Raw genomic sequence first — 26,232 nt, 5'->3', positions numbered from 1 at the left:
TCTGTCTAAAAAGGATAGGAAAGATTTATCATTATATTCTTGAGCATTATCTGATCGAAAGACTTTAACAGTGCGATTGAACTGTGTTTCAATCATTTTATGAAATGTTTGGTAAATAGACACAAGTTCAGACCTATGGTGAAGCAGATAAATCCAAGTATACCGAGAAAAATCATCCACAAATATGACAAAATATTTAGATCCCCCCTCAGTGGGAACAGGTGCAGGACCCCAAATATCAGAATGTATAAGATCAAAAGGGGCAGAAGAAAAGGAGTCACTTTTATTAAATGGCAATTTTGTTTGTTTGCCAAAATGACAGGAAGTACAATCAAATTTTGAAAACTGAACTGAACCTAAATGACCTTGAGAAGCTAACAATTGAAGACGAGATAAGGATGGATGACCAAGACGAGCATGCCATAGATCAGGTGAGGAGGTGGCAGTGGTAGCAGCTGCAGAAACAACTTGTGAAGGAATCTTCAAGTCATGAACCTCAAACATGCGACCAACCTTACGGCCTGTCCCAAGCACTTGACCCGTCCGGGGATCCTGCACATCCACACCATGATTAGTAAATAGAAGATCTACGCCTAATTCGCAAAGTTGACCAACAGAAAGCAAATTGAGGGATAACTTTGGAATATGAAAAGTGTCACTAAGGGATAAACAAGGAGAAGAGATTGTTCCTTTATGACTAACAGGCATAGGAGTTCCATCAGCAGTGTAAATGGTGATTGGATGTTCTAAGGGTGCCTTATCAGAAAATTGGGATTCATCAGGAGTCATATGGTTACAACATGCAGTATCAAAAAACCAAGGTTGTTTACCTGAGGTGACAGAAAGGGCAGTGGAAGTGCGGGATAAAACCTGTTGAACAACTGCCTCAATATCAGCTGTAGTAAGTGAGGAAGCCAAAGAGGAACCTGTAGGAACTGATGGATCTGAAGGACATACAGCAGCTGCCTGAGGAAGAGAAGCTTTATTCTGCTCTTGCACAAATTTCTGTAGCTTTCGACAAACAGAGATGTCATGGCCTTTGGCACGGCAAAACTTGCAGTGAGCACCTTTGGAAGACTGAGAGGTGGGACGCCCGGAGTTTATTCGCGGAGGAGCAGTGAATGCAGCAATGGGAGGCTGTGGTGAGGGTGTAGCCAAGACATGATCAGATGATGTCATGTGATAAGTGGGCCGACGATTCTCCTCAGAAATGAGCTCCTTTACTGCAGCATCAAGAGAAGGAGTAGGAGACCGGCTAAGTAGAGAAGCCCTAGTAGGCTCAAAATCCTCACGTAAACCCATCATGAAGTGCATAAATCTACGGCGATCTCGATATTTGACAAAGAGCTCAATGTCCTTAGAACACACCAGTGGAGGATCTGCAGCAGAGAGTTGTTCCCACATAGTAGAAGTCTGAGAATAAAAATCAGAAATAGACTGACCTGTCTCTTGGCGCATTTGATAAAGCTTTGATTCAATGTGAAACTCCAAGCTTGAATCATTAGTACAGTTATAACGATCGGCCAAAAATTTCCAAGCAGCCTCAGCAGTTTCAAGACGAGGAAGAAGATTATGAATGGAGGGAATAGAGGTATTGATAAACCAAGATAAGATCTTACTCTGAATACTCTCCCATTCTTCTAGACGTTCTTCATAATCATCTGTTGTAACAGCAGTCTTGGAAGACTCTTCAGCAGCTGTGGCTTTGGACTTAGGGTTTGGTACTGGCTTAGGGATTGAACCAGTCACATATCTCCACAGTTTACGACCCTTGAGAAAGACGGTCATATTCTGAGACCATGCATGATAGCTAGTGGGACCATCCAACATGATGGTGATAGGACGTATGATATCTCGTTCACTTTGTTGAGCCATAATGAAGAAAATGACCAAAAAGTGAGATTTAGATACCTCAAATGCAGAAACGGAGCCCAAAATCAGAATCTACGCGAAAAACTGAGCAAGACAGGCCCTGTTGAAAATTTTTGACTTGGTCAACGGTCAACGGTCAAAGTCAACGGTCAAAGTCAAAGTCAACGGTCAGGTCTGGTCCAGTCAACGGCTGACGTGTGCTGGGTGACGTCACACTAGGGCTGACGTGGCAATTCGCGGAACAAAGCTGGCGCGTGTAAGCGCGTGTGGCGCGTGGAGGACGTCTGGTCTGGCGCGTGGAGCGCGTGAGGGAGAGTGACGGCGCGTGGCGGCGCGTGGGGGCGCGTGTAAAGTGTTTTCTGGCCGTTCTTGGTTGGGTTTTTCTCGGGATTGTCTGTTCTGTCACTCAATGCCTTTGCTTTGACAGTTGGATGAGCAGAACAATGAGATCCGAGTGTTGCTGGGACTGTGGGCGTGACGGCGGTGACTCGCTTCTGACAGTGGCTACTGGATGAAGGCGAGGGCAGCGGAAGAACGCCGGAGATGTCCACAGGAACCAGAAAGTCAGAGGATTGGCTCTGATACCATGTTAAGAATATAAAGTGTGAGAAAGACTGAATAGTCTGTATATTAATGTGTGTGAAATAATGTACAATAGAGAGCCTTATATAGGCTAGATATGTGTGCAGTACAAGTAAAAGGAGTAAACTACAAGTACAGTATACTGAGCTAAGCCCAATGGGCTAAACTAGTCTAAGCTATACACTAACACAAGTTATAATCAGGGGCGGTGCCACGTTCAGGCCTGACCTGAAAAAAAAATAGTAAAAAAAATTTATATATGATAATTTAAAATTTTTTATTTGTCTACCCTTCAAAAAAAATTTGAGACTAGGTAGTAAAGGCATGCAGAGGCAGTAAAGGCTAACTGACCAATACATTATAAAAGACAAAAAATTAAATTATGTTAGGCACTAGGCAGTAGGTTGAGCCGTGGATAATGCACATGGGGTGTGTGCTAATGCATAGTGGGGAGTGCTATTGCACAGTTGGATATGTGCTAGACTACTGGTAGTTAGTAAAGAAAAATAATGAAGCAACTAAACAACAATAATTAATAATTTAATTAACCAATACATTATAAAAGACAAACAGATTAAATTATGTTAGGCTAAACAACAATTAATAATTTTATAATTAATGAAACAACAATACAACAAATTATAGTTTATAAAAGACAAACAAAAATAATTAATAATTAACAAAAATAATTTATTCTCAAAAAAAAATTAATGAAACAACTAAACAATAATAATTAATAATTTTATTAATATTTCAAATGAACTTATAGTTTATTGTTTATTCTTTTGCTAGAATTATTGACAAATATTTGATATGAAAATCATGTACCCAAGATTCATCTCCTGTGCAAGATTTATCTTTATCTTCTAAGCGAATTTGTGTTGACTTTAACTTAGAAAATTATGATGAAATAAGAAGATTTTATTTACAAAAAGGCCCTTGTCAACCTGTTCTCCAAAACCATGATTACCCTCTAACAGATTTTTCTAGAAAGCCCGGTCAATTTAGATCCGAATGGCATGTAAATAAAAAGTAGTTGGAATATAGTATAGACAAGGATATAGTATTTTGTTTATATTGCTACCTATTTGGGCAAAATGTTGGTAAGTAAGGAGGAGATGAGACTTTTGTAACGAAAGAATTCAAACTTTGGAATTAGAAAGAGAAGTTAAATTCTCATGTTGGAGGAGTTAACAGTGCTCATTACCAAGCAATCAAGAAGAGTGAAGATCTAATGAAGAAAAAGCAACGCATTCAAAGTGTTTTGGTTAAGCAATTAAATCAAGATAAAATTGAATATCGGGTTCAATTAAATGTAATAATTAATTGCATAAGATTCCTTTTATGTCGGGGATTAGCTTTTCGTAGTCACGATGAATCTCAAGGTTCAGGTGATAAAGGAAATTTTCTTGAACTTCTACAATTTTTTGGGGATCACAATGAATCTATCAATGAAGTGTTGCAAAAAACTTCGAAAAATTGCAAGCTTACCCACCATGAAATTCAAAAGGATATTGTGAATGCAATTGCACGTGAAACATTTAAAACAATCATCAAGGATCTTGACAATGGGTTCTTTTCAATATTAGTTGATGAGTCACGTGATATCTTAGTGAAAGAGCAAATGACCCTCATTCTTCATTATGTGAACAAAAAAGGAATTATTATAGAGCGGTTCGTTGGTATTGTACATGTAGCAAGCACCACCACTTTGTCACTCAAATATGCTATTGAATGTTTACTTTGTGAACATAATTTGAGTTTATTGAAATTACGTGGGCAAGCTTATGACGGGGCTAGTAATATGCAAGGTGATATTAATGGTCTCAAAACTTTAATTTTGAAAGAGAATAAGTCAGCATTTTATGTACATTGTTTTGCTCATCAACTTCAATTGACTTTTGTTGCCGTTGCTAAAAATCACATTAACATTGCTGAATTTTTTTATGTGGTTAATAATTTAGTAATTATTGTTGAAGGCTTTTGTAAGAGACGAGATGCTCTTCGAGATGCATAATTTGCTAAAAGTGAAATGGTGTATGTAGAAGTGGGCAAAATTTGAATCAAGAGACAAATTTTAAACATCCTGGTGATACATGTTGGGGATCATATTATGAGACTATTCTTAACTTGATTTTGATGTTCTCTGCTATTGTTGATGTACTTGAGATTTTTGAAGAATATGGCCTCTCCGACCAAAAAGTTGAAGCTCAATCCATTATGAGGATAATTCTATCTCTTGAATTTGTTTTTGCTCTATACTTGATGAAAAACATTTTAGGGATCGCAAATGAGTTGTCAATAGCATTGCAAAAATTTAATAATAAAATAAAATAAAAATAAAAATAAAAATTTAGTTATAGTAAATGTTATGGATCTTGTTAAAGTGTCTAAGCAAAGATTGTAAGTGATGAGAGATGATGAATGTATATATTTATTGATTGAAGTGTCTTCATTTTGTACAACACATGATATTCCTATCTTAAACATAGATGAAATATTTGTAGTTAGTGGGAGGCCACAACGCAACACCCAACAAAATACAAATTTACATTATTATCGTGTTGAGTTATTTTACACAGTCATAGATTTGCAACTTCAAGAGCTTAACGACAGTTTTTCAAAGGTGAATACCGATTTGCTATTTTGTATGGCTTGCTTGAATCTAAGTAATTCATTTGTGGCTTTTGATAAGAAAAAGTTTATATGTCTAGCAAAGTTCTATCCATCTGATTTTCTTGGGATTGTTTATCTTGGCATTTGGCTCTCAACTTCAAAATAACATTTTTGAGATGCGTAGCAATGACTTGTTTTTAAAGTTTCAAGGAGTTGGTGAACTTGTTGAAAAGTTAGTAAAAACAAGGAAGCATGAGACTTATCCATTAGTTTATTTGCTTGTGAAATTAGTTTTGACCCTTCATGTCATTACTGCAACAGTAGAAAGAAGTTTTTCAACAATGAAATATATAAAGAATGAACTGCGCAATCGAATGGGAGATCAATGGATGAATGATTGCTTGGTTGTGTATATTGAAAGAAATATAGCTTATAGTATTAATAATGAGATTATCATGCAACGATTTCAAAATATGAAAACTCATAGAAGGTAATTAATTATAAACTTTATGTATTTACGTGTTTTTTGATTGTTGTTGTCGTCAATATATGAATTTCTTTTTTTATTAGATTGTGTAATTTATGCTTCTTGAGGAACATCTTGAGAAAAATTCCTGAAATCGCCACTGATTATAGTGATAATTTTTCTTAAAAGAGTGTGTCGTTGTGTATAGTATAACTTGCTTCACTCTCCCTTAAAAGTTATTATAACTTTTAAGTAGTATGTCTTTGTATTAGAAGTTAGAACATATTTCACTCCCCTTTGTGTTTTGTTTCTCAAAAAAAAAAAAGAAAAAAAAAGGAAAAGAGAAGTGTTATAATGAGGATTTTTAGAATCACAGTCCACTACTAGGCCCATTAAGAACAACCTCTATCTAACCCGTTAGTGTAATGGGGCCTAGTATCAAGCGCAACGCTTGGCAAGGCCACCATAGTCTATTACCAAAAAGTTTACCATTCTGCAGCCCGTACGGTGTACCTGTCACTAACCCATGAATAAAATCTAGGACCATACACACCAATACACCATAGAGACAGTAACTGACATGCAGTGAGGATATTAAACATTTGGCACCTATACCTGCGATAACATGGGCAAAAATGAGTGGAACTGTGTCTTTCAAAATGGTTAAAACTCCACCACATGTTAATACCAAGTGACCCATCCAACAAAAGCATATTTTTCTAGTTAGTAACATCACCCACTAGCTGATTTAGTCACAACTCACATCCATGGTCCATTGATAAAAAATTGAACTCTAACCCTAGATGCCATAGCTCAAAGATGTAGTCAAAGATAATGTAATCGTGTAAGATACCGTATTTGAGATTGTCTAGGACTAAAAGATTGATGCTCCACTATTCTAATCTCATGTCAAATCGATTTAACAGCATAAGTAACTGTAGTGTCTCACAACCCCAAATGATGAGGATGAAGTAGTGAAAAAAAAAAAGTCAAGGGTTATATAATAGGAGATTGCATAAAATTATTATAACAGGATTGCATTGTATCCAGACAACTTATTATATGGGTTAGAGATGAATCAGCATTGGATCAAAATCAAAACTTTTTAAAGGACAAAAAAAAAAATGATTGTTTAGACACAAAATTTAGAAATAGGATAAGTTGCAAGGTTAATTACAAGAAAAAATATTGTTACCCTCATTTGGGTTTGTGTATATTTACACGGAGTAACATGAACCCATTGTAATTTCCTTATGTAATTATATACGCTGATATTTAATAGGTTTAGCTCTCTTATAGTACTATTCTATCGGAGGCGACGAGAAAAGTACAGGACACATGCATGCTGTACACATGAAGAAATGAAAGAGATACACTGCCAATGAACTGGGCGCGCGTGACACACGCAAAGAGAGAGAGAAAGAGACTCTCAACCTAGCCATGTTTTCTTTTGCCAATGAATTCGAGGGAGAAAACACTGAAGGGGCCAACCTGATACTTTGAATTGAACAGATGAAAAAACCAGTGAAACCGCAAAAGGAGACTTAAAAAATATTGGTTGCTACGACGTCTAGTCTAGCCGACTAGTACTGTAGAATAAAAACGTTGATACACCGAGAAATAGAAAGATGGGTGGTGTACTCATGTTTGTTGCCAAACAAGGGTTGGCGAATGAAGAAGAAAGACGTGTGACTTTAGAGGCTTATTAAAGCCGCGACCTTTTAATTACCGGCAGCTCTGGATCATACTTACATAAGTCCATTGTACCTCCAATATAATATTCATTTACAATATGTTCAGTCGCCCTCAATTCATGTACCCGTTGGTCTAGGTTTCAGGATAGGTCTATGATCATTCATCAAAAAGGATAGGTCTGTGATGCAGCTTTTTTTTATTTTTTTATTTTTACCTTGCGAAAAAGCTGTTGTACACACGCTAGCTGTTCCACACACGCCCAAAAAAAAAAAAACTGAATCCGTGACTTTTTCAATTGCTTTTTTTCGTGAATGTTTATTTTTAAAAGATAACTAAAGATTGAGATTCTACACAAATTACTGATAAATGGCAAAATACCAATACAAAAAGTAAGCAATTGACAACCTATATATCTTATGAGTAAGCAACTAACAGCAGAATTTTTTTTTTTTTTTTTTTAAAAACCTCACCATTGTTGTCGATTGTCTCTCTCGTAGAGGCGTCATTATCAGAATTCTCAATATATTTTATGAGTAAGCAACTAAAAGCGGAATTACAAAAAAAATAAAAAAATAAAATAAAACCTCACCATTGTTGTCAATTGTCTCTCTCACAGAGGTGTCACCATCAGATTTTTCAACTTCTCGTATTCGTTTTCTACTCTCTAGTATGTCTAGTTCATTCTCTTTTCTTTTGTCTTCTGTGATTTTTTTAATTTGGTTAAGAAGGTGACGATTGACAACTAATTAAGCCTTAGGGGTTTTTTTTTTTTTTTTTTTAATATCAATTTGGGCTAGGGCTACTAGACTAATCTATTTATGACATTTTTTTTTATCGGTTTAGGGCCTTTGGGCTCCATTTGCAAACCCGAAATAAACAAAAAATATATATATTTGAATTTTCCTTTATAGCACACAAATTTCACTTTAGTAGAGATCCTAGTAAGATCTAGGACATTTTTAGGGAAGTAGGATCTTAATATCCTATGATCCAAATTTGGATATTGATAACTATGGAGATAATTACAATATAATTCTAATCTCGTAATTCGAATTCTTTCTCTCTTAGACCTCCAAGCACTTTGTGCATGAGGAAGTGTCAATTCAATTATAAGGCCCTTGGCCTTTGTCGTGTATGTTTAAATGTGTTTGTAATAGTATGTGGAATAAATATTGCTCTTTAAGCTTTGGTGAGAGCCATATTTTCACTTTGTTATTAAGTAAAAGAAATATGACATGTGAATGAAGCTTTAGCAATGATTTGGCACCACCACGTACCCTTGGTGCAGTAGTCACTTCACAAATATAAGTACTTGTGGGGTGTGAGGGCCAAGAGCCGAGATTCAAGTCTCTAGGAGGGAGTTTTACATATATATACACTTAGATTAGGTTAGAGTAAAATTTTTACCTTGTATTAAAAAAAAAAAACAATAATTTGGCAAACAGGCTCATAAATGGGAGGCTAGCTTGTAACTTCCCAAATTTTCACTATATTGAATAGCCAAATGCAGTTCCAAATGTGATTACAAAATGTGGTGAAATTACAATAACAACAACCAAATCTTAATGTTAAAATTTTGAGATTAGTTATGAGTGCTCAAAAAACTTGTCATGATGGTTATTCTTTTCAGCTATTCTATTTGATGAACCTATTTGATGTTCTATTATTTATTACTTTTTCTTAATTGACATGTCATCTTTTATTAATTCTATTTGTGTTATGTTTTGTCTTTCTTTATCTTTTCTTGGATCCCTCAACTTAAATCAACTAAATCTTTCTTATGGGTACATTAATTGCTCTCATTTGACCATAACCAAACTATCTCAAGTGTACTTCCCTCATCCTTTCATTAATAGGAGTTACCCACATCTTTAAGCAAATTCTCTTGTTTCAAATCTTATCTTTCATTATATTTTCACTTTTTCATTTTAACATTCTTATTTCATAAGCTACACCCATTTCATGAATATGTTACCTTTTAAAATTCCAATTTTCACTACTATAGATTATAACTGATCTTATCATCGTCTTATAAAAAAAATATCTTTTGACTTAATAAGTATCCACAATAGTTTATTGACTAGGTCAAAGAGCCTTCTCAACTCTCAAAGTGTCTGTAAAGTCCATTTTTTTTAGATTGGCAATCATGAACAATTATAATAATTTAGAACTTAGTTAGGTCTAAATAGAATTACATTGAATTTGATCAAGAAAAATCAAGTTCAAAACAGTTGAAGAATCAAGAATGTAGAAAATAGATTGTTTGAAGACTGTATATCGATTAAAGCTTGACAGGTCAAAAATCATTTATCTCGACTGGCAAAACTACACATCTCGATCAATCAAGATTAGTATAGATTTAATTTTCAGATTTTTTAATTAGCCGTTTTATCTAGGGTTTTGGTGCAACTCAAGTATATATAAATATAAACCCTTAAGCACGTTTTTACACACAAGAGGGCAGTATTTTTGTACACAAATCAGGAATTTTCCAAGTCCTCTTGAAGTATCAATCAGAAACTATGTGCATACAAAAGATCTGATGATAAAGTGACGTTTTTTGCAACCAATTGACTACAGTTACTAGCTAAATCTTTCAAAGTGGATCTCAGAGTCACAAACAATGTAGTTCTCATACAACAATTCAGGATAGAAGATTTTGTAGGTCTCATAGTTACGTGTGGTCAGGTGAGTAAGCACTACATGAGGTAACAATAGATTTAGGGTTAAGTTTATTGCACAAACTTCCATTCTATTCTAGTGAATCTGTTGCCTTGAGGATTGTTGAATTAAATTCCCCCCAAGATTTTACAGTGAAACAATTTTTTTTTTTCATAATTTCTCCTAAATCATCATTTTAGTGTCCTATGTGGTCTATGCTTGCATGATACGTTACTCAATTCGATCAAGCATAATTAATTACTTGGCTAAGAATTGATTAATTTTGTGACAACCAAGGCCTAAAACCCTGGTAGTGTCAAATTTGATGATATCAAATTCCAATCTCCCTTCTTTTTATTCTCTTCACATTACTAATTTCTTCCATCTTTCAAGCATCCAAACCAATGGCAACAAGGCTTTGAAAGGTCTAGGGTCTCTTTGGTAGTGGTTTTCAAGTATTATTGTTCAAAATGATGTGAAAACTATAGTTTAAAAAGTGTCGTGAAAACACCTGTTTAAAGTACTCATAATGTAAAAAATGTGTTTTGTACTATGTTTCAAATAATTTATTTTAAAATATGAAAAAACATAAACGTGTGTTTGGTTTGAGTATGTGTTTTTTTTTTAAAAGTTGTACTTATTTTGACATGAACAGTGAAAGAGAGTTTTAGTTAAGAATTGTCAAATCTATGGGCCTCACATTTCTCTAAATATTTACAAAAGTATCATTAAGCAATGTTATTTGAAAACAGAAAACTGATAGGAATCCTCTAAATTCAATATTCAAACACCCAAAAATAAGAAAATGTAACTCAAACATTTTTAAATAAAATCCCCTACCAAACACCTTTTTTTTTTTTTTTTTTTTTTTGGCCCACAGTACTGTTGTTTGGAATCTGTTAGCAAACAGCCCCTGGTAACACTGATGAAGTTGAGATGCAGCGTGTGGTTACTCTTACACCACAAGGACCCAACCATCAAATTGAGTGGGGGGCCACCACCAGGAAGCCTGATCCGGCTCTGGCGTTAGGTGTATTGCTGATAGTTGGACAAGTGGGAGCGCCAATATGAAGAGACTGTCGGCTTGGGTCCCTCAGTCAATCTTAGAGAAGATCGACTTGTTTTATACGGAAATTCATATATACTTGTCCCCAAATCTCCATGCCTTTTTTTCTTCACCCACTTTCTATGTTCTCATTTTTTTTTACGTTAATGTACATTTTGACCTTTCGCCCTTCTGGATGACTCTCAGGGATTGGCCTCTCCACCTACCCAGAACTTTTCAAACTTACTGACTTAATTCACATTTATTATGATAATTTGACTTTTGCTTTGCTTAAGATTACGTAACACCTTGGCCTGTCATAGTGCTATCTGCCGATTTTCTTTTCTTTTTTCTATTGGTGAGTGAGTTGGTTTCAACGATTTTATTTCTTTACTTTTTATGGAGCCTAATTATCAAAGATTATCATCAACAATTATGGGTGTGTATGTACATAAAAAAAATATATAGTTTGTTAACTGGCTTCCATAACAAGTACTAGTTTTTAGAAAAGGTAAACTAGTTCTTCTTTGTCTTTTCAAAGATAGGCAAATGCATAATAATGCTCGCAAGTTGCAAGGACTAATATCTCTACGGTAGAAGCAAATGTATGTGGTGGTAAGCCAGCAATGCATGGGGATGAGGGCTGGAACCCCACGTGGCAAAACTATAGCTAGGTTATGCTACCAAACAAATTGACGTGACACAAACATGTCTTACAATATTTTTTCTACATGCACTAGCAGCTGGGGATTGCCGACTACGGTTTGGCCGATCGAAGACCTTTCCAGGTTACACTTGCTGCCCCACGACTTCCACTGCTACCTAGATTGCTACTGGTGCTTTCATGTTGACCTTTGTCAAAATATTTTCTCCAAAATCTAATCATAACAAAGTTTCTTAGGGCTCTGCCGCTATGGGCAAAGAAAGAAAAACTAGTATTGAGTAAAATTTCCTTTTTAGACGTGTTAAAGGTTAATAGTACGTTTGTAAAAAAAGGTTAACAGTACGTTGAATTAATTTTTTTTTTTAATGAATTACACTGTACGGAGGGCAATGGAAGACGATGGGGTGAGATCGAATTGGGAAAATACTAGTGCACACATTATCCTATACATTCTTAGACACACTTTAAAATGCATTGAATATGGTTTAACATTGTGTAGAATTAGATGTGTATAATAAACATTACTCAAATCAATTATGAGTGTTACATCTTTTTTTTTTAGAATAGGAAAAACCTGTGTAAGAGTAGAATAAGCCCACGACGGGATGGAACGAGTGAGAGGATATTTTACAATTCTTAATAAGATATATATCTATCGTTGATCATATAAAGATGAAACATAAATAGAAAATTTGATAATGATAGTATCAAACGAGACTGAATGACAAATGTGTTAAGATATTAATAGAATATATAAAAAATAAAAACAACTAAGACATGTATATAAAATATGGAAGGAAAGTAACAATACTCATATTCTCTTATCATAAAGATCAATGTTTAGGCACCTACCTCCTAGGTTCAATAAGAAACCCTAGGATAAATCTTGTTCAGCGGAAGTGAATGCACTGAATGGTAAGCTTCTTGCCATTAATCTTCCAATCCCCACACGACCATGACGTGCCCTTCCCCTGGCCTTACTTGCCAGTGTGCAGTGTGAATCCCCAAGCCTAGGTATTTTGTCCTAATGGGCTACTCACATGGGCGCCCTCTTCGACCTACCTAAGTATGTCCAAATGTCAACAAATATAAAATTATATGTATAAATAATTTAAGTATATATTACATAATTTTAAGCAATATTACACCATTTAATTTTTTTTTTATTAAATGTGAATTTTGAAAAATTCAGAGACTATATTTTTTTCTTAAACCATTCATGTTTGCAAAGATTCAAGATGATATGCAATCAAGAACTGTCTTATCTATAAAATATTTAAATTTCAATTTTTTGTATTTTAAAAGCATGTTTAAAACACAAGTTTATAGATCGAATACTTAATGACATTCTATTATTATGAATTTTGGCATGCGTGTTAAAATAGAAAAGAACATATAATATAATGGTGAAATTTTCAAAATATTAATATATCAGGAGGTGTGTGTGTATATATATATATATAGAGAGAGAGAGTGTAGTGAGCAAAACCCGTTTTTGCACCATCTTTTTGAGGCGGAAAAAACCTATGTGAGGTGGGACTGGTCAGGGCTTTTTTGTCATCCATAAATTACAATGAATATTCAATATTTTTTGAGTAGAAACATAACAAATTTGGAAGCAATTTTTTGATCAATAAGTCTAGATCTCCTAAATAAACTTCTACCCATCATGTTCCCCACCATTAACTCTGTTGATTTCTTGAGCAACTACACTAAAGGGAGGTTTAAGTTGAAAGACACCTTCCATTATGCATGATAGAATATCATCAAGTGAGACATATATTATTACAACCTAGTGGGGGATTGTTGTGTATATATAGGTATATACAATGATAGGTTGTAATAATGATATAAGGTTGGAGAGTATTTATTTGTAAAATAAATAAAATGGAAAATTTGAGTACTAAAATTTTCTTTGTGAAAATTCATGTTCCAGATATATATATACACACACACACACACACACACATATGAAAATGTGTCTATTGAAAGGACATAATCTTTCATTTTGGATATATATCAAAAGTACCTTTTAATGAAAATGTGTCTATTAAAAGGACATAACATTTTATATTGGATATATCAAAAGTGTCTTTTGACCAAAAGGTGTCTATTAAATGAAAAGGTACCTATTGAAGGGTTACAATCATTTGGGTATAAATAGTAGCTTATATTCACTTGATAACTACTTTTTCTCCCACCAAAAGTTAGTTTCTAAGAAACATAAGAAATCCTATGGGTATTCTCCAAAATTTCTATTTGTAGAACCCAATAAACTTGGTTGTATCCTGGGGATAAGTTTGTAGAAATTCTTTAACAACTTGCGTATGGGGACAAATATTGTCTAAGGATAACATTCAGTTGTGCCTTCAAGTCAATCACTAATTTCTATTTACTTGATGTGTTTATTTTTTTTTCTTTCATTATTACTCCTTGATTTGGTGAAATCCCCAACATGAACCCATGATCACCAATATTGGTGGTGGTGCACGACGGCAAAGCCACCATTGGTGGCCGCCAATCTTTATCCTATCCCTCTCTATCTCTAATTACCTTTTCTTTTTCTTTTTTTTCTTTTTTGTGTGTTTCAGAATTGGGGTTTCTTTCAAAATGAGTCTAAGGGTTTTGGGTTGTGGAAATTTGGAGGCTTTGGTTGCTTTTAGTTTTAGTGGCTATGGCTTTGGGGATTCGATGGTTGCTTTTAGTTTTGGTGTCTGCGTTTAAAGGGTGAATTTTGTATTTATATTTTGTAGTCTTTTCCTTTTGTTGCCAATAATTTTTTTTTTTTCAAGCAATTATATATATATGTATGCATATGTATATATGTATGCATGTATATATTACTAGGGCTGCCAGACTCAACTAGAGCCCAAAAACCCAACTAAATTTCCCAACGTCGACCCGAACCAAAGCAAATATTTTTTTTCAAGAACCAACACCGACGGGTCAACTGGCGGGTTTCCTTCTCCAAAACTCAAGACACCCGACCCGACCAGTGCTATATAAGAAATCCAGCCAAATCAGGCAAGATCAAGCTAGATATGGCGAGATCTCGACCAAATTTGTAGGATTTAGCCAGATCCAACCAAATCACAGAAAATTTCAACAAAAATTTGTAGATTCTAGACACTTTTTGCAGTTTCTAGCTATGATTTGCAGATACCGATGAACTTCACCACTAACCAAACCCATTCGAGAACCACCCAAAACTAATTCAACCAATTGATGTCAATGGTTGGTTTCGGGTCCCTCCGCCCTCCACCCGATGCCGGCGGGTCAAGCCCAAAATTGAACCGACCCAATCTGACCTGTGGCAAGCCTATGTATTACTATGGGAGACATAAGCGACTCATAGTAGATATCACCCATGATGACATCAAGACCAAAATTATTACGGAAATGGAGTCACTTAAAAAAAAAAAAACTCTTCCTGGATTTAGCATGCAACTAGGAACCTAGGAAGCATAGATGCTTCATTTAGAGTGTCGTGTTCATGTTGTACATATGGCATGTCACCATGTTGTACCTTAGTCTGTACCTGTACTTGTGTCTATGCTTCCTAGCTAGCAACCTTAGGGATGGGGACAATTTCGACAGAATTACAATCTAAAACCCATTTTGTTAAAAGAGTAGACCGAAACACTACTCCCTAAATACATGAATTGATGAACAACTTGCCCATCATCCTAAAAAGAGGTGGTATTACATGTATTTTGTAGGATCTACTCTCATATGAGAGGGTGAATACATACATCTAATGCATGATAGATTTTCTCCATAAAAACACAAGACAAACTTAATATCTGCAATTAGATATTCAATGGACCAAGAAAGGCAACCAATTGACATTGAGATAGGTTGGATGACATTAAGTGCACCTCCCTTTAACATTACATATTTGAAGCCTTGCCCTCACTTTTGAAGTCACCAAAGAGGTGTAGTGTTTATATAGATTATGAAATAAGTTGATTGTCTAAAACTCACTAAATCTGTACCGATAAGATCATGTCGACCTTGTGATTGCAGCAAATATATAGTGGCTAAATTTGCTTGATGTTTTTTATAGCTACATCCAAATTTACTTTGACAAAAGGGAGCAAGGGAGACAATGTTGGGAGTAAACCTTGTGTAAGAGCACTAGCAATGGGGGTGTAAAAACCCCCCAGTTGCTATTTTAGCCACCAATCCCTTAAAAACACGCTCCATTCATGAACAATGAGGTTGTGTATATACAACCTCACTATTCATCAAATGTAAAAAAAAAAAAACAAAAAATATTTTATTCTTATTCTCTCTCTCTCTTACTTTCACTTTTTCTCTCTCTCTCTCTTCTCTCTTCCCTATTCTCTACATTCTCATTCTCACTTCTCATTTACCTCTTTTCCCTCAGCCTTTCTCACTCTCTGCATCCCGAATTCCTTCTTTCTTTCTTTCTTTTTTTTTTCCTTGTAAATTCTAGTTTTCCTAATGTAATAGAAATAGATAGTTGTGGTTGTCATTTGGTGGGTTTGGGTCGAAGTTTGGTCAGTGTTTAGATCGGATTTGGGTGGAGTTTGGGTGGTGTTTAGGTCGGCTTTTGGAGTGGTGATTGGGTGGTGTTTGGGTGGAGATTAGGTTGGAGTTTGGGTGGTTGAACGAAATCAGGGTGTGCTTGTCATGGGTTTGGGTTTACCGCTGTGGGTGTGCTTGTCATGGGTCTTGGATTTGCTCGTCATGGGTTTGCCACCATGGGTTTGGGTTTTGCTCGCTGTGGATCTGCATTTGCTCATTGTGGATCTGAAATTTTTTTTTTGTTTTTTTTTTTTTGTGGTGGGTTTTACTCACAGTCATGCTCTTCAATGGTGGTGGGGGTGGTGGCAATCAGTTGTGGTCGAGGTTTGTGTTCATGGTGGTTGCTAAGTATGTGGTGTGGGTTGGTTTCAAGTTTGATGGTTCATGGTGTGGGTCATGGTGTGGTTCATGGTTGTAGTCGAGGTGTGAGTCACAGTGTGGTTCATAGTTGTGGTCTAGGTCTGGATCACAATGGATCATGGTGTGGTTGAGGTGTGGGTCATGGTGGTTGTGGGTTGTGTCATTTTGGTGGTGGTGGGTTGGTTTCAAGTTCAATGGTTCATGGTTGATTGTAGTACTAGTGCTAGGGGTTGGGTTTGAATCGGAGGTGCTGGGTTGGGTTCGACGGTGCTGTTAAGTTTTAGTTACTGGGGTTTGAATTGGTGGTGCTAGGGTTGTAGTGGTGGTTCAAATGTATGGGTTGTGGGTGATGTTGGCGGGTAGCAGTAGCAGTGAGAAGATTTGTTGGGTAGAACAGAGAGATGGGAGAGATAGGACAGAAATATAATTTTTTATAATTGTGTAGTTTATATTATTTTAATGAGTTGTATATAAAAATAGAAACTGGGATGTTGGATGAGTTGTAAAATGAGATGGTAAAATAGATAAAGTAGGTTTTGAGGATGTAGAATAGAACTTTTTTGGAATCTTGAATGAGAATGCTCTAAAAGCATTACATTCCCAATGGTGAGTTTTATAGGTTGAATTGATTTGGCTAGCTAGTTGAAATATGTCAATGATATGTTAGACTGATGGTTAGATAATTAAATTCATTATTTTGTAATAAATTAAACTTTTGGGAGAATAAGTAAATTATTATGGTATTAGAGCCAAGTTATCTTGAATTCAGACTTGTCTTTGGTCCAGCTTGCTTTTAAAAAGTCAAAAATCACTCATATTGGGTTCCATCACTCAATAAAGTTTAGACTTTAGACCCACACCTAGGTATAGGAGTGGTAGAATAATTGTTAAATAACTCAATTCACTATTTTATAATTCCTTAAATTTTTTAGAGAATTAATAATTTATCAATTTTCCATCTTCTCTAACATATAGGTTCCTATGCCTCCACAATAAATCGCTATAACAAATAGTGAAAGTTCCTTGTTTCTTGTGGGCTTCACGTCATATTGGCCATAAGGACATAGCCACACAATTTGAGCAACATTGTACTCTAAAATAAGTGTTTCGATATGGGGCAAATTTAAGCTAATTACATACTTAAGCCGGATTAATTAATTAGCAAATTTATTCATTGAATGGATAGACACACCTTTTTGTCCCCATTTTTCTATCCCCTTTCCCGTTTCTGACCACTTCCATGTCAGGTGTGCCATAGACGCCGCTACTGTTAAACGAAGCGAGGCATAGCTACGTTTGAGGCAGTCCGAGATGGCAATTCCTCCAGCTTCTACAATTCCATCCACATCTGCACCCTCTTCTTCTATGGACGATGTGACTCTCGAGGACATCATGGCACAGGTTGTGTGCATGGATGCTCGCCTCGACACTCTCAGTGATGACTTGTGTTAGGTGAACACCCGTGTTGGTTGGATTGCACGACGACAAGCTATCATGGGTAGCTTCGTTGATTCTCCTCCTCCTACTCCAGTGGCTTCTGAGGATGACGACGATGATGGTGATGGTGATGGTGATGCTTCTGATGCTGAGGATGATGGTGCTAGCTCTTCCAGTGTTGATGAGATGTCTACTTGATATACTTACCCTTTGTCACTCGTGACAAAAAGGGGGGAGTAGTTTTGGATATGAGAGTAGTCATACTTATAAGGGGAGGGTTAGTATAGGAGATTTTTTTGTTAGGGGGAGTGTTCATACTTTGAGGGATGTAGTGAGGATTTTATGTATCTTTTTCTTTTCTCTCTATTTTAGATACATTGTTCATGTACCTTGGATTTTGTGATCATGTTGTGATAGCAAACCTTGTACTTGTTGATATATGTATATTTGAGGTTGTTATTACAGTTCTTTCACCTATCTTTACATGTATTGTTTCTTTTCTCTCTTTATGCACATGCTTCTTATAACTTGTATGCAATCTTATATTTCTGTTTCACACTAAGATGCCTTGATAAGTTTTGTTTAAAGTGTTTCAGAAATACAAGTTGTCAAAAGTCTACTTGCCATAAACTCTCTTCTTGCAAAGTTTTTCAAGAGTTTGTGTTAGGATAGATTTTATTGTATTCAACAAGTGAGTATGAGTTGAGTGATTTATGACCTCTCTCATATGTTCATTTGTTTGTTGTGGTCTTGTCACGGATTGCCAAAGGGGGAGACTGTTAGGACATATGTGATTCAATGTTAGGAACATATGTCAACATTTCATGTAATTGGCTAATCCTTTGACAAAATGCACTTTACTTGTAATTGGGTAGATCTAGAATGTGTTTAATGCTTCAAGAAACAAGGTTTCAAGTTCAAGTGTTAAAGCCATGCAAATCTGTCCAAGAATCAAGTAATGAAGTGCTGGATTTTAAAACTTGATAGCTAGCATCTATCAAGGTTTAAAAGCTACTGAAGCCCGTAGCTCGACAGCTAGCTCGATTGATGGCTATCTATCGAGGTTTATGAAACTCAGTTTTTCAGAGCTGTTTTTCATCCAATCCGTGAGTATATGTTTGGGCTTTCTTTTCTCACAACCCTAAACATATATAAGGATTATTTTGAGGTCTATAAAAGGTTACACAAGTTGCATAAGAGCACAATTCCACAAGTGTGAAGAAAAGTATGACCAAAAACCTAGTTTGCCCTAGTTCTTTCTCTTAAAGAAGCTATTGTGTTTATACACCATAGGGTTTTGTGACCAAGCAACTTCATGATCTTCATCATGTGATGAACAAAAGAACTTTACAGCCAACATCCTTCTCAAGTTGGTGATCAAGTCGCGTACTGGGATCCGCGCATCTATTGGTTAGTCACGTACTAGGAGCTGTGCATTGAAAAGAGAGATTGTCACTACAAAACAAGTCCAATTAGGTATTGGGGTAAAGGTTCAACTGTAGGTTGGTATAAGGTACTGGGATTCCTTTACTTGTAACCGCTTGTTTTGATAATAGTGGATTTTCGGGAGTGGTGACCTTAAAATCACCCGGTGGGGTTTTGTCGTGTAGGTTTTCCCCATTCGTAAACAAATCACTATGTCAATTTATTTTCTGCTGCATACTTTAGTTAATTGGTGATTTGTTTATGCTACCACACGCTTTGCATGTTAATTTGATTAATTAATAAACTTGGCCGATTAATAAATTAATTCATCACAATGGGTCAATACATTCTTAGCTTATCAAGTGGTATCAGAGTAGGCACACTCTGATTAGAGTTAATTTTTGTTGTGTGATCCATTGACCCCTATTTGTCATGGATAGAGGAGTCTCTTATTATACCTCATTTATTTGATGGCACTAACTATGCATATTGGAAAGTACGCATAAGAGCTTTCTTACAATCTTTAAATGAGAAAGTGTGACAAGTTATGGAGATAGGCTGGACTAAGCCTACAAAAGCACCGACTGACTGGGATGATGCTAAGATCAAGGCAGCAAACTTTAATAGTAGGGCACTGAATGCTCTATTCAGTGCAGTTACTAATAAGGAATTCAAGAAGATATCCTTCACTGAAACTACTAAGGAAGCATAGACCATCCTCCAGACAACCTATGAAGGAACCAACGCTGTCAAGGATTCAAAACTTTAAAGGCTCACTACCAGCTTTGAAGAGATCAAGATGGAGGAGGATGAGTCGTTCGATGAGTTCTATGCCAAGCTCAAAGACGTAGTGAACTCGGCCTTTAATCTTGGGGAAACCATTCCTGAACCCAAGATTGTCAGAAAGGTGCTCAAATCTCTACCCAAGAGATTCTATACCAAGATCGCTGTCATTAAGGAATCAAAGGACATCGACAAAATTCCTTTGACTGAGCTGATTGGAAATCTATAGACCTATAAGTTGGGCTTAATGAGGATAGGGAAATCAAGCAAGAGAAAGGGCATGGCTTTAAAAGCCAAAAGCAATGACACGGATGAATCTTCAGACGATGAAGATTCTAAGATGAAATCCTATATCACGAGGCAGTTCAAGAAGTTTATGAAGAATGCCAACACGAAAGGATTTAACAAGAACCGAAAGCAATCCAATTTTTCACAATTCAAGAGTCAAGACAAAGGGGAAGAAGGATGCTAGGGATGGCGGTCAGTACACTATTCCCTCAGGACCTAAGTGCATTGGGTGTCAAGGTTTCGGTCATATGAAACAAGAGTGCCTTACTTATCTCAAGACCATTGGCAAAAGCAAGGCACTTGCTGTTACCTTGAGCGACACTGAGCCTGAGAATGACTCTGATAATGAGGATGATGGAATCCTAAATGCCTTCATTGCCATTATTAATCCTACTGAGGGGATTGTTGAAGATGTGGATGAAAAAGGGGAATTGGTGGAATCTAAGTTTAAAAAGATTGATGAACAAGATGACATCCACACAACCTATGCAAAGATATACAAGCTCTCTGAAAAGCATGAGAAGTTGTATAGGTTGGCCACCAAGAAGCTTAATGATGTGGAGTTTGAGCGAGAAGAAATCTTTACAAAATTTGATGAAGCCAATCAGACTATTGAAGCACTAAGGTTTTAGAATAATTTCTTGGCTAAGAAGACCAAGAAGCTTGAGGCAGAACTGTTCCAAGTCAGAGCTCAGCTAGAAGGACTTCAAGTGCTAAGCTCGATGAGATGCTCAGTCTTCAGAAATCTGCTTCCAATCGAACTGGTTTAGGGTATGATTTCTCTTCTCCTAGTATTGCTTCTACTAGTACTACTATTTTTGTTCCTCCTGTTAATAATGTTGAAACTGAGAACAATGATGTTAAGAATGAATTAGCTAGTGAGAACGTAGACAAGGATAAATCTATCTTAGGAGAACCCCTTAAGCTTGATAAGAAAGAGATTAAGATCACTAAGGCTAAGAAGGGAAACTCTCAAAGGCACTAAACAAGACACATCAAGGTACCATGTGGAAAACGATGAAAAGTTAAATAAATAAGAAACATGTGTATAAAGTAAGAAAAGAGACAACATATGTGAGATAAAGAGTGAAACACATACCTCATCATCTTCTATAGAAACAACATGTGAGGTATGTAAATGGTTACAAAACCAAAAGATACACAACACAAAATATATCAATATCAAAGTGTTTCAAACTAACTTTCCACCTAAGTTAGTTACATCAAAAAAATTTCTTCCCTTTAATATGAAGTTCTCCCCCTAAATCTATTACTTCCCTTAAGAAGTGGCATTCAAATCCCAAATTTGTCCCCCTTTTTGACACGATGGTCAAATGGCATAGAAAGCCAAAAAAACTTGATTGGAGACAGACAAAAAACTAAAAAAACTTGATTGGAGACAGACAAAAAACTAACATAGAGGGAACAAGGGGGACAAGGAACCATAGAAATACAAGAAGAACATGACAACAAGATGCTATGGACACATACAAAAAAAAAAAAAAAAAAAAACTCACACTAGTACAAGAGTAACTTTAAATGGCCAAATCACATTTTACTTGTACAATGTATCAAGAGTAGCAAAGAGTATGCATGTTGCATATCAAACTTTTGTAAGAAAGCATAAGTGTCACATTATATGAAGAGTAATGATATAAGAGAATCAAATACATCCACACATAATCATAACTGTTTGATGGGGACCATCACTTTTGATGTACATCATATAACTTCCACATCTTCTAGAAACACGCTTACAACCATATTTAAAATTATTTTGATTCTTTTTACTCTTCATGTTCTTTAAATGTTTTTCTTTAAAGCATAAAATGACATAACATGTATGGGTATATAAGAGAGAAAAGAAATACCCAGTTATGTAAGCCAAACATCTTGTTTTTGCTGTGCAAGTGCTATACCTTACCGAGCACGACTTTTATATATTGAACATAGATGTTTTATGATTGACGAGCATTGGGGGCATTTTTTGTCACCTGCATGATGTTATGGGAGTCAAAACCGAGACTCGACTTTAGGCTTGGAACGTGGCCCAAAGGCTATTGGTGAAGTGTGAAAGGCCCATTTTGCTCAAAGTCTAAGTTGCATCCAACAAAGATTATAATAAGGCCCCAAAAATACCTCCTGCAAAGATAAGCTAGCACAAAAGATAGCCTACCACAACAAGTGCTTAAATATTAGTCTAGCGGTAAGCAAGAGAAACATTCAATGATAGATGTTTGGAAAATCAATAAATGTATTTGCATAGTAAATGCATTTCCTCCTTAGTTAATATAAAAATGGGTCTATTATAACAAGTACACAAGAGGAAAAATGGTCTAGCAGTGAAAATGACAGACCTCTAATGGTAGATGCTGACAGATTAATAAGTGTATTTACATTGTAAAAACCATATGTTTTCCTTAATATTATTAAGTCAACATAAGGGAAAACTTCCATAGTATTCAAAACGTTATGACTTTCATCATAATAACAATAAACAATGATTAAAGGCTTCATAATTACAAATAAAAGAGGAAAAAATAGGATGGAATGAAGGGAGAGAGAGACTCTAGCTCAGAGCAACACATATTGAACTAAGATTTTTGGAATATCTATATGTGGGGCATAAATGGTGTAGTGTAGGCTATTTTTGAGTTAGTGGGTATTTAAGCTTGTGGTGGTGTGATGGAGTTGATGCTAAGGCTAAGGTTTTAACGGGTAAAGAGTTGTTTGTGACTGATTAGGAAATATTTATGAGCTGTGAATAAGCAGAAAAAGAAAGGGAATCTTGAAGCTAAGTGAGTGTGGGCTAAGGGGAATGATTTATGAGCTTGTGAAGAATTGAACCACAAGCAAAGTGACAAGAAGATCAGAAATTTCAAATTGGTTGGTTGGTGTCTATTTTAAGGTGCTAGGATTTTATGAGAAGATGGAATGTGTTGTTTATGAGTAAGTGTATATGAGCATATATGAACTAAAGGCTAGTTTCTAAACTAAGGGACTGACTTACAAGCTGAAAATAGCATGATGGGTGAGGAATTTTATGATAAGATTTGTTGTCCTCCATGAGTTGATGGTAGTTCCCTTTTATAGTGAAGCTTAAGGGATTGATTAGCAAAAGTCCAAAAATGTAGGACTGGTCAGGGCAAGACAACAGACTTAATTATCCTAGGATTTTGCCTAAAATGAGATATTTGCTTTTGGGGCTGTTTTGCTTCTTTGGGCAATGTCACATAAGGGTAAAAATTAGCATAATCTTGCATTAAATACTAAGAATTCTCAGATTGTGTTCAGCCAATGGGATTAAGGCAGGTATTAAGGAGGAATCCTAGTATTGCAACTGAGATTTGGACCTTAGGATATAGGATTCAACACCCCAAGCCAGGTATCAAAGTTTAAGTCCACTTCAGAGGGTTCCGCTGAAGATCCCTATATGCCCTCCAAACCACATGCTCCCAAATTTTACCCTTTAGGATTCATGGGTTTGGTTCATGAACCAATTACATACATTTTTAGTAATAAAATAAACTATTTGGTTGAGGATTTCATGAGCTTCGAGGTCATGGTTATGGCTTCCTTGAGTTGTGACCAAAACTTAGGGAAGAAGGGTATTTATTGCCCATTAGCCTTTTGGTGTCAGCCTCTGGTACTCTTCACGTCAAAGTTGGTAGTGGGGTAGGTGGCTAGCTCCTAATTTGGTTTAGGAGCTTGGTTGCTTCTTGAGTTGACCTCCAGCGAAAGGCAGAACTGAATAAAACTCTTTAGTGGGGTCAGTTTGCACACATGGGCTGTTTTGGTTGAAATTTCATGTTTAGCTTGGCCAAGAGGGCTGAGTATTTTGGTAGGCCTCTGACTTGGTGATTCTCTCCACTTGGGCTATCTTTTTGCTTTCTCATTATGAGCCCTACAAAATGGACAAAGCTACCATATATTGCCATGGATTTTTCTTCCACATGGGCTTTAGTTGTTAGTAGAAATAAAATGAATCCATGAGCTTTAATAAATATTTATGATATGTTTTGGGTATTAATTTCCCTAAGCTTTAAATAACAACTTGTATAGTTTCTCATAAATTTTGCTATGGATTACTTTGTAAATGATATTTTCTTTGGGGCTTTTTAAATAATGACCTCCAATATTTTCTTAAGAATAATATTTATCATGGGTTTTAAATAGAGACAATATCCATGAGTTTTAAATAAATATGGTGACAACCACTATAATGGAATAATGTGATATTCTCATGAGTTTTTCTATAGATAATCATAATGGGCATGTAGGATGAATAATTATCATGAGTTTTGGAAATAAATATTATGAATGTTGTGATGTAAGGTAAATAGTGAACATGAGTTTATAATATGATATGAAATAAATAAATGTCATGGGTCTAAGATAAATAATCATAACTTTCCATGGGCTTTTATAAGATGTGTCATGGGTTTTGAGAATTGATAATTCATAAATTCCTTGAGCTTGTAATATTATAGTAATAGGTTTAAGAATCTAAATTATTGTTCATTATTGGACTTTGTGAGAGTGCTTTTTTCGTAACACTCAGGCCCAAGGATCTCGGGCCGAATAGTTGTAGTTTGGTGGACTGGGCTTTGATTCACCGCAGCTAAAAGGCTGTTTAAGAATTAAGTGGTGCACAAGGCATGCTTCCTACAATACATATAAACTGACAAATAAGGATATTTGTATTGAACAATAAATCAAAACAGCAAAGTAAATGCAGAGAACAAAATAGTAAAAGCACAAAGTAACGATTAGGGATCCTTAAATCAGTGGAAAGTATTTCAATAAACTTTTTTTATTATGATTACAGTACGCTCACTAAGGCGTGATATAAGGTTCAAGCAAGCTCAAAAATTACAGTCTTAAATGGTTATTCTAACATTTAAGACTTGCAAAGTTTGATTCTTTTTTAATCTGAGTATGTGCTATAGTGGCTTTTTCTAGGATATTGGGAAGTAATTTGACTGATTTTCTCTGAGTTTTCTCTCCTTAACAGAATTTTATCAATGGTTCTCCCGTTTCCAAATTCTCTACCCTTTTTCGCAATCCTTTCCCCCTTTTTATAGTGATATTCTAGAGTCCTAGGGGAACTATTGATTCCCCTGTTTTGCCCTCTGAGTACCGGAGTATGTATTGTGCCCATCACCCAGTAGTTCAGTTTCCCTGTTCTTCATTCTTTCCTTCCTTTTAGTTTTGTTTCTTTGAAAGTCCATGGTTGACTATCTATTTCAAAATATGCTGAGGTCACGCTCTTCTCGATCCAATTTTTTGGCCGTCCTTCTTCTTTATCTTTTTTCTCAAACAAGCGGAATCCAACTCTGCCAGTTTGAAAGTCTTCCGCTGCTATTCCCTTTTTTATACTTCTTCATTCTGGTTCCCTGAGGTGCTACCCACTTGCGCCATGAGAGGTCGTTGATTCTTTCCTCTTTTCTTGCTAGGTCGTTTGGCGCTTGAGAAGGAAGTGGCTTCTCCTCTATTTCTTGTGTTTCTTTTTGTCTTTTTTCTTTTGATCTGTCTTAATCTTTTGTTGACTGTGCTTACACGCCTAGGGGGATTCGAGCCTTTTGGTGGTCTCTGAGGATCCTGGCTCAGCTTTCTTCTTCAATCCTCTGACATGGGCTTCTTTTCCTTTTCTTTCTTCTTTTCTCATAAGCTTCTGGGCTTCCCCTTTTTTCTTCTTGATACTTTTTGGGCTTCAAGCCTCTTGGGCTTACTATTTCTTCTCTTTTTCGTGGCCCCCTTACGCTTATTTCTTTGGGTTTGGGTATT

General features: G+C 35.9%; 1 protein-coding gene across 1 annotated transcript; it reads right to left on the bottom strand.

Annotated features, from left to right (window-relative positions):
* Positions 1-412: 412 nt before the first annotated feature.
* On the bottom strand, positions 413-1,945 carry LOC115991036. Its single transcript, XM_031114814.1, has 2 exons — positions 831-1,945; positions 413-552 (listed from the first exon to the last, which is right to left on the bottom strand). The coding sequence occupies exons 1-2, from the start codon at positions 1,873-1,875 to the stop codon at positions 515-517; spliced, it is 1,083 nt and encodes a 360-aa protein (XP_030970674.1). The 5' UTR covers positions 1,876-1,945; the 3' UTR covers positions 413-514.
* Positions 1,946-26,232: the final 24,287 nt, after the last annotated feature.

The sequence above is a fragment of the Quercus lobata genome, chromosome 1 (genome assembly GCF_001633185.2).
Source record: "Quercus lobata isolate SW786 chromosome 1, ValleyOak3.0 Primary Assembly, whole genome shotgun sequence".
Taxonomy (NCBI): Eukaryota; Viridiplantae; Streptophyta; class Magnoliopsida; order Fagales; family Fagaceae; genus Quercus; species Quercus lobata.
This window is presented reverse-complemented; position numbering and strand designations above follow the sequence as displayed.